Source organism: Pristis pectinata, chromosome 9, assembly GCF_009764475.1.
Source record: "Pristis pectinata isolate sPriPec2 chromosome 9, sPriPec2.1.pri, whole genome shotgun sequence".
Classification (NCBI taxonomy): Eukaryota; Metazoa; Chordata; class Chondrichthyes; order Rhinopristiformes; family Pristidae; genus Pristis; species Pristis pectinata.
In genome coordinates, this window is record NC_067413.1 from 76,778,854 (window position 1) to 76,792,197 (window position 13,344).

Sequence of the window (13,344 nt, forward strand, 5' to 3'; positions counted from 1 at the left end):
ATTCTAATTCTAAGATTATAACTGCTTGAATTAAATTAGGAAGTATACTCACTGGGATTTAGTAAACCCAAGTTTTGCAAAATTTACTTAGGGCCTGTTGGGTACAATATATACTTTCACTTTTGTTCACAATGTCCTCAAACATTAAAGATACAAGAAACAGGTTTAAGTAATAAACAGATATTTATAGTTATGACCAGATCTAAAGTGTTACCAATATACTTATTTTTTTATTGCAATGCCACTATATGAACAGAGTTAAAAAAATAAACTTGAAATTTGCATAGCAGTGAAAAAAAATTACAATTATAGACAAGCAGTCTGTTGCATTTTATTTGTCCTGGAAGTAACATACAAAAGTGGACACAAGGAAGTGATAAGAGAATACAAATAATTACTCTGCTCAAGATATTTTTCAGCAGAAATATCATCACTTTTATTGAAGTTCACATGCCCCAGCCACGTTCCAAACAACTCAGACAAGAAACCTGCTTGGCCATAAAATTAAGATCTGACGTGGACCCAACCTGACCACGGCTCCATTCCGGCTTTATTGTTCTGCAGCCCACCACCCTTCCGCCCCCCCCCCCCCCCCCACGTCTACTAAACTAGGAGGCATAAAGCAGAAAAAAAAGACCAGCTATGCTGTACATACATTGCTCTTAACTGAGAAGACACATACTAATAATTCCAATCAGTTAAACCTACTGAGCCCAACCTATCTAAATATTTTAACAGTATATACACCTGAACCAAACTCAGCATTTAGAGTGGGTTCTGTTGGCCATGGGTCAGACAGGCAGGCTCTAGCTCAAACCACTTACAGCGAGGACAGAGGTTCAGAAACTCCACTTTTCCCACTGCTCCACAAAAGACAAAGTTTCAGTTTTAAAAGAAAATCAGGAAATTAGGTACAATTTCCACCATTTTTTAAGTTTAGTTACAATTCAAGTTTGCCTTATCACAAACACAAAACTATCTACAAGACATGGAAGCATAATGTAATATTATTTATTCTTTCACTTGGCATTAAACAATTTTCATTAATGTACTCAAGTGACAATCTGGTGCAATTTTATTAATTCAGCTGAAAGTAAACTGAATTTTCTAACCATTCACCTGATTTGCATTCACTGAAAATCATTTAAAACTATGGTGAACTATTTAAGTTTTACCAGTTTAGTAGAATTAGATAACTTTTAATATCTTGAGTGTCTACCACTGCCTGTGAACATAAAAATAACCCTAATCTGAAGGGTTTACTCAAACAGCTGCAATATACAGATACACAGTGCACTTTAATCTTCAGCCAAAAATTTGGCCCATTTGTGAATAAGGTTGCCTTCCAAAACAATGCATTTCAGAGCAGCATTTAAGTCACACAACCTTGATCTATATTCAAGTTATATTTATAATTTTATGATCGTTTGTGCTTTTTTGTCCAATTTTAACTGATCAAGTGCAAACCAATTAAGTCTCTGGATTATTGCCTATTTTGGCACATCACCAGATATTTAAAAGATCCTCAAGAACTCCGGCATATCAACAAACTAACCCGACATCTAAACAAAACTTTGAATTAAACGTGTGGCCCACAAAGATACACAAATGCATATGTATTATTGTGAAACTGCTGTAACTGTGTTTATGACAAACATGTTTTTAAAAAGTGATATCTGAAGATTTGATTCCAATTGCATGATAAGGTTCTTCTATCTATTAGATGAAACTTTTGTGCATTTACTAGTTCCTTCACCCAGAATAATTGTGAATTCTCTTATCTCCAAACTCAAGTTTTAGTGTTCAGAAATGGAAAATAAGGTTACAAACTCTTGAACATTGATCATGTAAGTTCAATCATTAGCTGCATTTAAAATTAAGCTTTCACAACAACCAAAGTCATTCATGCAACTGCCAAAGGTGCATCTTTGGAACTCCATGCAAGATAAAAACAGGAATATGCTTGCCTAGCAATATTTTGGCATCTTCTACATCAAAATCACCATCTCCATCTGCATCATAGATTCCAAGTTTCCCTATTTAGAAGAGAAAGAAAGGAAAACAATTACCCTTTGAATTACATCCCAGTGCAACAAATACACATCATAAAATCATCAGCAAAAGTGAAAGCTTCAGATGCTCCCAAGTTGGGAAAAAAACAATTACAATACTTTCTTCGATCACACGCCACACAACACTTGGTACATGAAGCATCATCATAGGAATTATTGGGATCCAGGCTCTTTCTGACCATGCAGATACTCCATGACATTCCAGCAGAGCTAAAAAACTTACTTAATCCTTTCAATGTGTAAATAACCTAAAGTTTGTAACACAAGAATCTTAAAGTCCCTTGAAGGAATTTATATAAGAAAGGCAGAAATAGGAATAGAATTATACAAGACATCTTTGGCAAAGATAAATGGTACATAATTCTAGTAACAATAGTAAAAACATTTTTAAGCTATGTCACAGATCAAAAAGACTGTAAAAGTACCTTACGGTCTTTTTGACATCCAAGAATGATTCAAACTTACACTCGGGACGTCAGAGCTACTAAAGGATTTTGTTGTAGTACATATAGCCGTAGATGAGGCTTATGTTCCAGGTGAAGCTCTGCACATAAAAACATAAGCAGCAGGAGTAGACCAAGTCTGCTCTGTTTTTCAATCAGATCATGCCTTACCCAATCTTGGCCTTAATACCACTTCCTCACTCTCTCCCCATACCCCTTGAACTAATTTGTAGTTGAGATCTCTGGCAATATTCACCTTGAATGTACACAATGACTGTCTCCACAGCTCTCAGGGGTAAAGAATTCCAAATAGATAAGATCTTTATTAGTCACATGTACATCGAAACACACAGTGAAATACATCTTTTGCGTAGTGATTTTGGGGGGCAGCCCGCAAATGTTGCCACGCTTCCGGTGCCAACATAGCATGCCCATAACTTCCTAACCCGTACGTCTTTGGAATGTGGGAGGAAACCGGAGCACCTGGAGGAAACCCACACAGACACAGGGAGAACGTACAAACTCCTTACAGACAGTGGCCGGATTTAAACCCTTGTCTCTGGCGCTGTAAAGCATTATGCTAACCACTATGCTACCGTGCCTTTCAGAAAAAACCCTCCTCACCTCACCATGAATGAGCAACACATTTATTCTGAAACCATGCTCCTTAGTTCTGGACACCTACTCTAGAGGAAACATCCTCTCAGTATCCATCCTGTTAATCTCCCTCAGAATCTTGAGTGTTTCAACAAAATCACCCCTTATTCTTCTAAATTCCAATGGGCCCATGTCCAACCTGCCCAATGATTCTTCATCTGTCAACACCTTAATCCCAAGAATCAACCTGCTGACCCTTCTCTGCAGTACAAGTACATCTTTCCATAAATATGGAGGCCAAAACTGAATGCAGTACATGAGGTGCAGTCTAATCAGCACCTTGTGAAGGTGCATCAAAATACCTTACTTTCATACTCGATATCCCTTGCATTAAAGGCCAACATTTCATTAACTTTCCTAATTACTTGCTGTACCTGCATGCCAATTCTTTTGCGTCAGAACCCTTTGTAACATAACATTTTGCAATCTCACTATTTAAATTTTTCCTTCCAAGCAGGATAACCTTGCATTTTTCCACATTATATTTTATCTGCCAACTTCTTATCCATTCTTTTAACCTATTTGTATCCTTTCGCTGGCTTTTTGTCTCCTCCTCACAACTTGTTAAGCCAATCATTGCACCATCAGCAAATCTGACTTCTGTCAAGTGATTAATATAGATTGTAAATAGTTGAGGCCCCATCACAAGCCCCTGTGGCACCCAATAATAACTGACTGCCAATACAAAAATCATCCATCTTGATTAATGAACAGGAATATTATCTAATTGGTCATTTTTGACAAATTACAAAAGACAAAGATTAACAAGGTTCTGGATTTGAAGAGCATCTAACCAAGCCCCTTTTTTTTAAAAAAAACTTCAATAGTTCAAGAGTTGAGTAGTTTTGCATATACTGAAACCTAAAACAGAGCTGTGATTTAAAAATAAAACAAATTAAAGCCAGGAAACAACAGGCCATCAACTTGACATTCATTATTGGGAAGATGCTAGCTGGGAACCATAACAGCTTTGAATTTTTGAGGAAGCAACTAGGTATGTGGACCAGTTAAATACAGTAGACCTGAAATTTCAAATAACCTTTGCTAAGGTATTTCACACTAGATTATTTCACAAGATAGGAGTATCTTGTGGTTTTGAAATATGAAACACCATATCTGAAACTGACTCCATTTCAATGTGCTTTTCTAATGGTGTCTAGCTTTTCACAATATTTACTAATGTCGTGTTGAATTGAGAGCAACTTCCATTCAGGTTCTGTGGGTTCTAAAGGCAAATGGCGAAGCCAACATAGAAACCACGGCTTCTTCCACCGATGTAGTCGAAGGTGCCCAACAGGGTGGGTGAGCAAGTAGCTTGCAAGTTGTTGCACTCTTGCCACCATTTTTACACAGGGCTTCTGTGTGCTCCTGATGCATGGATTCAAGATTGTCAATACCATCACAAATGCTCTCTCTTCATTTTGACTGGTTATGGGCTAAGAATTCCCTAGCTCTGTGGGAATATTACATGTTTTCATGGAAACTGAGCACGTCCTTGCACACTTCCTCTGACCACCTCAGTTATTTCTTCCTGGGACAAGAGTTCACTTATAATTCAGGTGAACTTGGAGGATTTGCAGAGATAGAGTTCGTGGTATCTTTTCAAAGCCACATAGTGGATGTGGTAGTAAGCCAGGTCCCTGAAGCACACAGGAAGGGAAGGATCAGTGTTGCCTGATAGACCAAGATCTGTGTTAAGTTCAAGGCACTATTTATCAAACATCCTTTTCTTTGATTGACTAAAGGCTATGAAGGCACATTGAAGTTGATGGATGAACTCCAGATGTCTCTTTGCCAAGAGCTGCCTTCCTTCATGAACAAAATTTTTTAGGATTTTGTTGTGAAGCTTAGTTGTCAGAGGGTGGTGATGTACAGTGAGGGCATAATAGTAGAGGATCTTTCCCTTGTGGATGTTGGGTCCAAGACTTATCTTCTCATATGCTTCAATGAAAGAGTTAAAGATGGTTTTATGGCTCATTCTCCAAGCATGCACAAATGCAAACAATGTTTGTATACTGCAACTCAACTATCAAGGTTGGGTAGACCTTTGTTCTGGAGTATAGAAGCTATAGGATGATTAGTTTCCCATTTGACCTGAAGATTAATTCCACTCCCGCAAGAGGTTTGTTGAAGGTAAGGTGCAGTGCTGTAGCACCTCACTGGACTATAGAGCAACTTTAGGAAAGTTCAGCAGGGAATTACACAAATGATTCCTAGCTTTGAGGATGTCAGCTGCTCAGATAGCCTCAAATGCCTTGGGGGCGAGGGTGTGTGCGCGCACGTGTGCGGGGAACATCACGAAGCTGGAGGTGAACAGATCAATTAAGGTTAACAGGCCTGGGTGTTGCTACTGATAAATCATTCCTGTTCTAATAGATTAGAAAGGACCAGAAGACACAAGTTTATAGTCAATATAACAGGCAATACTTGCTACAGGATAACAGAGGGCCTCTGGAAGACATTATCAACTGCTGGTGTGGGTAGTAACACCCTGCATTTCTTCAGGAAGCTGAGCATGTTCCCCAATGGGGAAGAGATCACATTGTGAGGAAGGCACGATTCATGCTGAAATACTGGTTCATGGAATTTCCTGAACAAGTTCTGATCTGAAGCAGTCCGAATAGAATTTTAAAACTTTTTTCCTCTTATATAAAATAGCATATATAAATTTCACAGCTTTAAGTGAGTTTGTCAGGAAAGGAACATTTAACCATGGTAGTCTAGAAATCACATTGTGGAGTAGGCTTATTGGACCTTTACCCACATTTACGTCTATGAATATATTTTTAATGCTAGACTGATACACACACAGTTCCAATAGATTCACTTCACCTAAAAATGAACAAAACAGACAAAGCCTCCACAATAATAACCCAAATACAATTTGAAGGGGTCAAAGATCAGAACATCAGGCAGAAAATAAGTACGCCAACTGCCTCAAAGGGCAGTAATCAGAATTATGCCTCTATCCACTGTAGTTTACCATAATACTTTTTTTCTAGGATGTGGGAATTATTAACGAGATAGACTTCTTACATTACAAAACCTTCAGCCTTAGAGATGTACAAGGTAATGTTCCAAATAATATGGTATACAATAGTATTGTTCAGGTGGCTGATCATCAAGTGCTGACAATCAACCTAGTAAAAGAATATGCAGGGTCTGAACCCAAAACATTGACCATCCCTTTGCCTCCACAGATGTTATTTGACTCACTGAGTTCCTCCAGCAGTTTGTTTTTTGCTCCAGATTTTGCAGCCTCTTTTGTCTCCAAAGAATAAGCTCATTACAAAGGCACCGTCATGCCAGCTGAAGGCAGGAGAATTAATTTTGAAAAGCAATAGCCATCTCTTCTTCTCTCCCCCCACCCCCAAGTTGAAGCACATAACATTATAGTGCACACAATGTTCTTAGTCCCTGCAGTAACTTAAAAATAATGGCAAGACCAAATAAAGTTGACAATGCAACATTTTTAGCCTGAATGTACAAAAAGTGCACAAAGGAATCTGAAATAAGATTGAATTTTCCTCTCATACAAGAGCTCACAGCCATTCAAACTTTAACCTCAAGTGCCTCTAATTTTAACAAGCCCTACCCTGCTAGCTCTCTAATACTCCAAAATCTGCTCCATTTCTGAATGTTTTGTACATCTCCAATTTTCATAATTCATCCACGGATAATCATCCCCTCAGCTGCCTACCCTTTTAGATCTGTAATTCTCTCCCTTAACCTGGTCATTCAAAGAGTAAATACCTTCTGTGAGCATCACTCATTGCAGCACATTCAGCATACTACAAAATGTTTGATGAGCAACTCTTAGGAGATCTGGAATGAACAATGATTCATAAATTGTTACCTAATGGCCCAAAGTGAAAGGACTGTCCAAAACAACAACCCTTCTGAATGCTTTTCAATAAAATTTGCACCAGATATCAATGACAAATTAAAGAATGTAATTTTGTTTGAAGCAAAGAACTTGACATACAAATACAACTTGCTGATGAGTGTGGATCTGTCTTCAATAAAGCAAAAAGTTTTTTTTTTGAATAGTAAAATTTGTTCTACAATTTGTTCCCCCCCCCCCCCACCAAATAGTGGAGAAAATTTTGAACTGAATCACTCTGGTGCAAAACAAATCATGAAAAATTTGAGATTGACAAAATCCTGGGAAACAAACTACATCTGGCATGATTGGTTAACTACCTGAGAAACAAGCCAATCTGCACTGGTGTTACTACATGACACAACTCTTATACATTCCTTCTAAAAGCATTCAAGTCCTCCATTTTCAAACTAGGAGTGTTTGGGGTAGGTGTTGCAGTTGAGCATGATAAATGTGGAAGGGGCTCAATTAAAAGAGCAAATAGTTTTTATATTTATATTAAAGTGGAGAATGGAGTGAAGCGCAGAATTTAAAAATCTTTAAAGTGGGGGTGCAGCAAAACAAGTTATTTGCCTCAACAGCATCCTGTGGTAGGGAGTTCCATAATTTAACCACACATTTTTATTTGTGTAATTGACTACATGTACTTATGGCTCCAGTTTTGGATTCCACCAAATATTTTCTCTGGATCTACTTTGTCCAACTTATTTCATAATTATAACTCACTAATGTATCACTGTTGTATTATTACCATGTATACCTTTTCCTGTGAGCTTCATGCGAACAAGGAATTTCATTGCACCCTGGTGTATAAAACAATAAACTGATCTAATCCAATCCACTTGTGGAAGGGACTGCAAATCCCACATTTCTGACGTTTCAACCACCTCAGACCCCTACAAGCTGAAAAGTGGATCAGGAAAAAAAAGTCCAACTTGATCATTGTTTAAAAATAAAGGACTTTCTCCTTTAAATTAACCTGGTTTGTAACAAAAAAAAAACATATTGATTGAATGGTAGATGTGTACAAAGTGTTGCCAAATCCTAAATTCCTAAATTCAGTAATATGCAAAATGAAATGTACCCTAAAAATACCAAGTACAATGAAGCATAAGCCAAATCACCACTGCAAATCTCAAGATCAACATAATAATATCCAAACAAAATTGCAGAGGAGATTTCAGGATAGTAGAGAGCATAGCATACAGGAACAGTGGAAATCCTACCTTGTAATACCTCTGAAAAATTGTAACGGAATTCCTTTGCTTTTGCTGCATGTGTAATAAAAATAAAACTCTTAAAGAACTGTGGAAAAGAGCTATTATATACACAGCACAAGAGACTAAAACTCACTATACATAAAAGTCTGAGAAATATGCCGTCCCAAAATGAATCAGTGCAGTTTTAACTTGATCTTAAATATTAACTGAATGACTATAATGCAACTTCTGACTACTGAAGATTTAAATATACTACACATAAATATGTATTTAATTCACACAAATTATTCCTGGAAATCAAATAAGAGCAGTTAAATCAACAGTTGTAGTAAAACAGTGAAGATTTATGGCTTTTGAAACTCATCCCAGTAGAATGCATAGAGATCGCAAGAGCTATTTTATACTACAATATGCAATGTGATTGTGGCTGTACAGTTCTTGTACATTTCAAGGATTATACTAGACTACTATGGACAAACAGCTGGAGAAACTGTAGAGTGTGAATGAATCCACAACTATAGCAATAGAAAGAGGCATATTTATGGAAGCCAACCACAGACCACCATTGTTTCAACTGCAATTGAGATGTGACCCAAAATGATAATTGATCTACAGGATGAAAATAATAAAATAATTCAAGAAATATTGAACTAGAAAACAAGATTTTGAATTCCACTTTCCCCAGACATTACATCCTGTTTAAGGAGTTTTCTTTCGACAGCAATTTGAAAAGTGATAAACTTACCCAGAACATCCTCGTAATCCACCAAGTCAAACCAAACAACAGCTACTGATGACCAGACTCCAAGTAAAGCAATTATCATGAACCATGTGAAGAACGAGCTTCCAGAAGGCCCATCTCCTTTCTTCCCATTTTTATTAGAGCCATGTTTATCTGAAACAAGAAATTGTGGTTGGTCATCTGTGGTATATGAACAAATAGACAAAACACTTGAATGTTTAATAACTGGGTTTTTTTTTTAAAACATTTATGCAGGAATAGACTCTCAAACACAAAATGCCAATTGCCTGATTTGGATTAAAATCTAATATCACAATGACAAGGCACAGAATCTGACTGGGCCAAGTCACCTGACTCAATACTTTTGTTAACATCAGTACCTTTCCAGGTGTGGTCCTGCTGCCAGTTGTGCATCAGACTCTTCATGGAGTCCGACAAGACCATGCAAATTTCTGCTTGCTGCCCAAATCCCAAGCTGGAAAGCCTGCTCATTGAGCCTAAACCACATAAACAGCGGCACCGTTCAAATGAATGAGAGAGGTTGATTACCAGATGCGAAGCTTTTTCCACTTTTACAATTTAAGTAAGTTTGAATGTTATATTGTTTTGTTAAATATTTTAATTTTTTCTTTGTACTTGCCAAGTGCTTTTTGTTTTAAGAATGTCTTTGACATGCAAACATTCAAGTACAATGTCAGCAAGTGAGCCCAAGGACAGAGCTTGTCAGCTGTCAAGGCCAATCTGAAAGGGTCACAGGCCGCTTGGGTTGAGGAAGTCCCTGCTCCAACACTGAAGAGCTGGAGACAGGCTCCCCGCCAAAGTTTGTGCCAGGGACAGGCTAGAAGAAATAAAAGGTGGCCCAGAGACAAATAGCCAGCAATTACAGAACAATAGATCTCCTCCATTAACTCTGGTACTTCAGCACAGACAAAGTCTGCAATAGAACCAAGTGACAAAGGCCTTCCAGTTGGCAAAAAGTGGTTTCAGGACAGATTTCATTCCTCATTCCCTTACATTAGTTATCTTTAGGATGCTTCATTTGTAACAAGGATATAATTTGGGAGGTGCCCTGTACAAGTGATCAAAAATGGAACACTTTCCAAAGAGACATCATCAAGTATGCCAGGGATACTGCAAGTCACTGGTACAGTCACTTGATCTAAAAGAGGGTTATGGCCATTTAAAATTCTTCCAAACTGAAAATGTGTTTTAAATAAACTGGTTTCTATTAATAAAGCAAAGCTGTTCAAACCCTCTCTCACCCCAACACATTTGCTTCCCCCATCCCCAAACCAGCTGTATGCTTATAACACCAACTATATCCACTAAAAGTAAACGACAGACAAAACCAAAGCTTGTTCCACAAATAAATAATATGAATAAATTTCAATTCTGCTGTGCAAATGTCTATTCTCAACTTGCATCAGATTTACAATAATCAGCTCTAAAAATTCCTTTTAATGTTAGTTAATTAATTCTTCCCCCACCATTCAGAACTGGATTTGCAAAATTCATTGTGGAATTACTTGGTTTTGTTATAGGAAGCCCTGTAGCTCCATATTGCAGTTTCACTTAGGTTGTCACCACACTTAGTTATACCCATTGCTGCCCCCCAAAATATCTTTCCACAATCACTGATTCACAGTTAGTATCCTGACCTTTGTATCAAGTCTATTCAAAGACAGAACCTAGATGTAACTGACAATGCCAGTATTTGTTGCCCATTCCTAATTGACCCTAAACTGAGGAGGCAGTTAACAGCAAACCTCAGTGGATCTGCAATCACATTAAAGCCTGACAGGCAAGGCAGCCCATCTCAGATGGGTGTTTGCAATAGTTCAGCAGTTTCATAGTTAACCTTACTGTTATTAGCTTATAATGATTTGAATTTCAAATTCAATCATAGCAACTGGGAAATTTAACTTTTATAGCTGGATCAATTATTCAAATTTTAGTAAGGCATTCAACAAGGTCCCTCATGGTAGACTCACCCAGAAGATTAAGATGCATGGGATCCATGGTGACTTGGCCATTTGGATTCAGAATTGGTTTGCCCATAGAAGGCAGAGGTTAGTGATCAATGGGTCTTATTCTGGCTGGATTCGTGACTATATTCGTGACTATAGGTGGGTTAGTAAGTTTGCTGATGACACAAAGGTTGGTTGCATTGTGGATAGAGCAGAGGGCTGCCAAAGGATATAGTGCAATATATCAGTTGCAGATATGGGCAGAGAAACAGCAGATGGAGTTTAATCCAGGCAAGTGTGAGGTGATGCACTTTGGGAGATCAAGTGTAAAGGGAAAGTATACAGTTGATGTTGATGTACAGAGGGATCCAAGCCCATAGCTCCCTGAAAGTGGCCACACAAGTCGATAGAGTGGTAAAGAAGGCATATGGCATGCTTGCCTTTATTAGTTGAGACATTAAGTTCAAGAGTCAGGAAGTTATATTGCAGCATTATAAAATTCTACTTAGGCCGCATCTAGAGTACTGCATTCAATTCTGGTCAGCCCCTTATAGGAAAGATGTGAAGGCCATGGAGAGGGTGCAGAAGAGGTTTACCAGGATGCTGCCTGGATTAGAGGCATATGCAAGTAGGAGAGGTTGGACAAACTAGGGTTGTTTTCTCTGGAGCAGTGGAGGCCAAGGGGAGATCTGATATCAGCTTATAAAAGTGAGAGGGATAGATACAGCCAGTACCATTCTTGCTAGGGTCAAGATGTCAAATACAGAGGGCATGCATTTAAGGTGAGACGGGGAGAGTTCAAAAGGAGATGTGAAGAGCAATTTTTTTTTAAAAAAAGTAATGGGTGCCTGGAATGTGCTGCCAGGGGTGGTGGGGGAGGCAGAGTCGACAGAGGCGTTTAAGAGGCTCTTAGATAAGCACATGAATGTGCAGAGAATGGAGGAATATGGACTATGTGCAGACAGAAGGGATTAGGTGTCATTAACTTAATTTGTTTGGCACAACATAGTGGGACAAATTGCCTGTTCCTGTGCTGTATTGTTCTATGTACTATTGCTCTGGCTCCCAAGCCCAGTAACACAATTACTGCACTACTCTATCCTCTTGGCATTCTTCTACTGATGGCAACAGTGGATCATGGATGCTCTATTTTGAACTGCTATGCATGCTCTGAATCTACCCCATTTAGCATAGTACTGCCAAACAAAACAATGAAGGCTCACCTCAATGTGAAAGAAGAGTCCCCATCTCTACAAAGGCTGTGTCAAACATAGAAAGTCAAGGATTTAACCCTTGCATTGACTCCTTATAGCCAGACTGGGCTTCTGGCAGATATGTTCTCCAAGACTTGGGCCAGCAATGATGCTAATAAATCTGATTTGATGACATATTTAACCCCCCCCCCCCACTAGCACTCATTTTGTATGCATTGTGCATTTGTTGCTACTTATGTGAATGAGAGTCACGCTGCCAGATAATTTCAAAAACCTTAGACAGCCTGCACAACTAGTGCACAAATCAAGTATGCATTATAATCCTCAAGTCAGCAAATGGTGTATTACTGTAGGTATTCAACAATGGAACAGGTCAGGAAGCCAAAGTAACTAGGGTTGTAAAATGATCAGCACAGATTTTAAAAGATTAGCTGTCCGTACTCAATCTAGCCATTTCACTTTTTAAAAAAAATTTTTAAAATGCAGCACTCTCATTGTATCTATGTGGTAAGCTCGGAACATAATGATTAAATGGGAAAGAAATGCTATTTCAGGTTGAATACAACTTTGCATACTAGGCATCCATAACTAAATGAGTTTGATGGCTCAACTGAGGCCCAATTCTGCATAATTACAAACTGTAACTGAGAACAAATCAGAATAGGAAATCAGTTTGACACTTTCCAAGTGGGGTCCAATACAAAGGAGTACTGATTCATCAGTACTCCTGGTTTTGGAAAATGAGGGTAATGAAGCTGTGAATAAGTATCAAAGGAAATAAAGAATGAAATGTTTTCCTCCAATTCTCTTAACAACCATGTTTCCCTAATATCACTCTAAGATTCAAACTATCTAACTTAATACGGTTTACAAGATGGATATTCTACACTAACGTGCTTAGAAATGATAATGCCAAGTAGCTCAGCCGCACATACCAAATTTAATCATGAGGTAGCTGAGCACTGCTGAGATAGTGGTCTCTAGTTTCCTTCTTTATTTTGCCTCTCATTTCTTGGGGAAAAAACAGGACAGCAAACTGGATACTCTCTAATCCAAAGATAGAATCTGAATATTCAGTGAGGCGTGAGATGTTAAGTGTCTGCTAACATTTGCCTACTTTAAGGAGCTAGGTTATGTTAATGATAC

At 38.2% G+C, this 13,344-nt stretch overlaps 1 protein-coding gene across 1 annotated transcript in view; it reads right to left on the reverse strand.

Moving 5' to 3' along the window:
- The window catches only part of LOC127574074 (aspartyl/asparaginyl beta-hydroxylase-like), a 180,044-nt gene that overhangs the window by 147,283 nt on the left and 19,417 nt on the right, over nt 1-13,344 (reverse strand). The window contains 3 exon segments of the mRNA XM_052022718.1: nt 1,968-2,036; nt 8,282-8,326; nt 9,021-9,170. Of these exon segments, the coding sequence (XP_051878678.1) occupies nt 1,968-2,036; nt 8,282-8,326; nt 9,021-9,170 (264 nt within the window).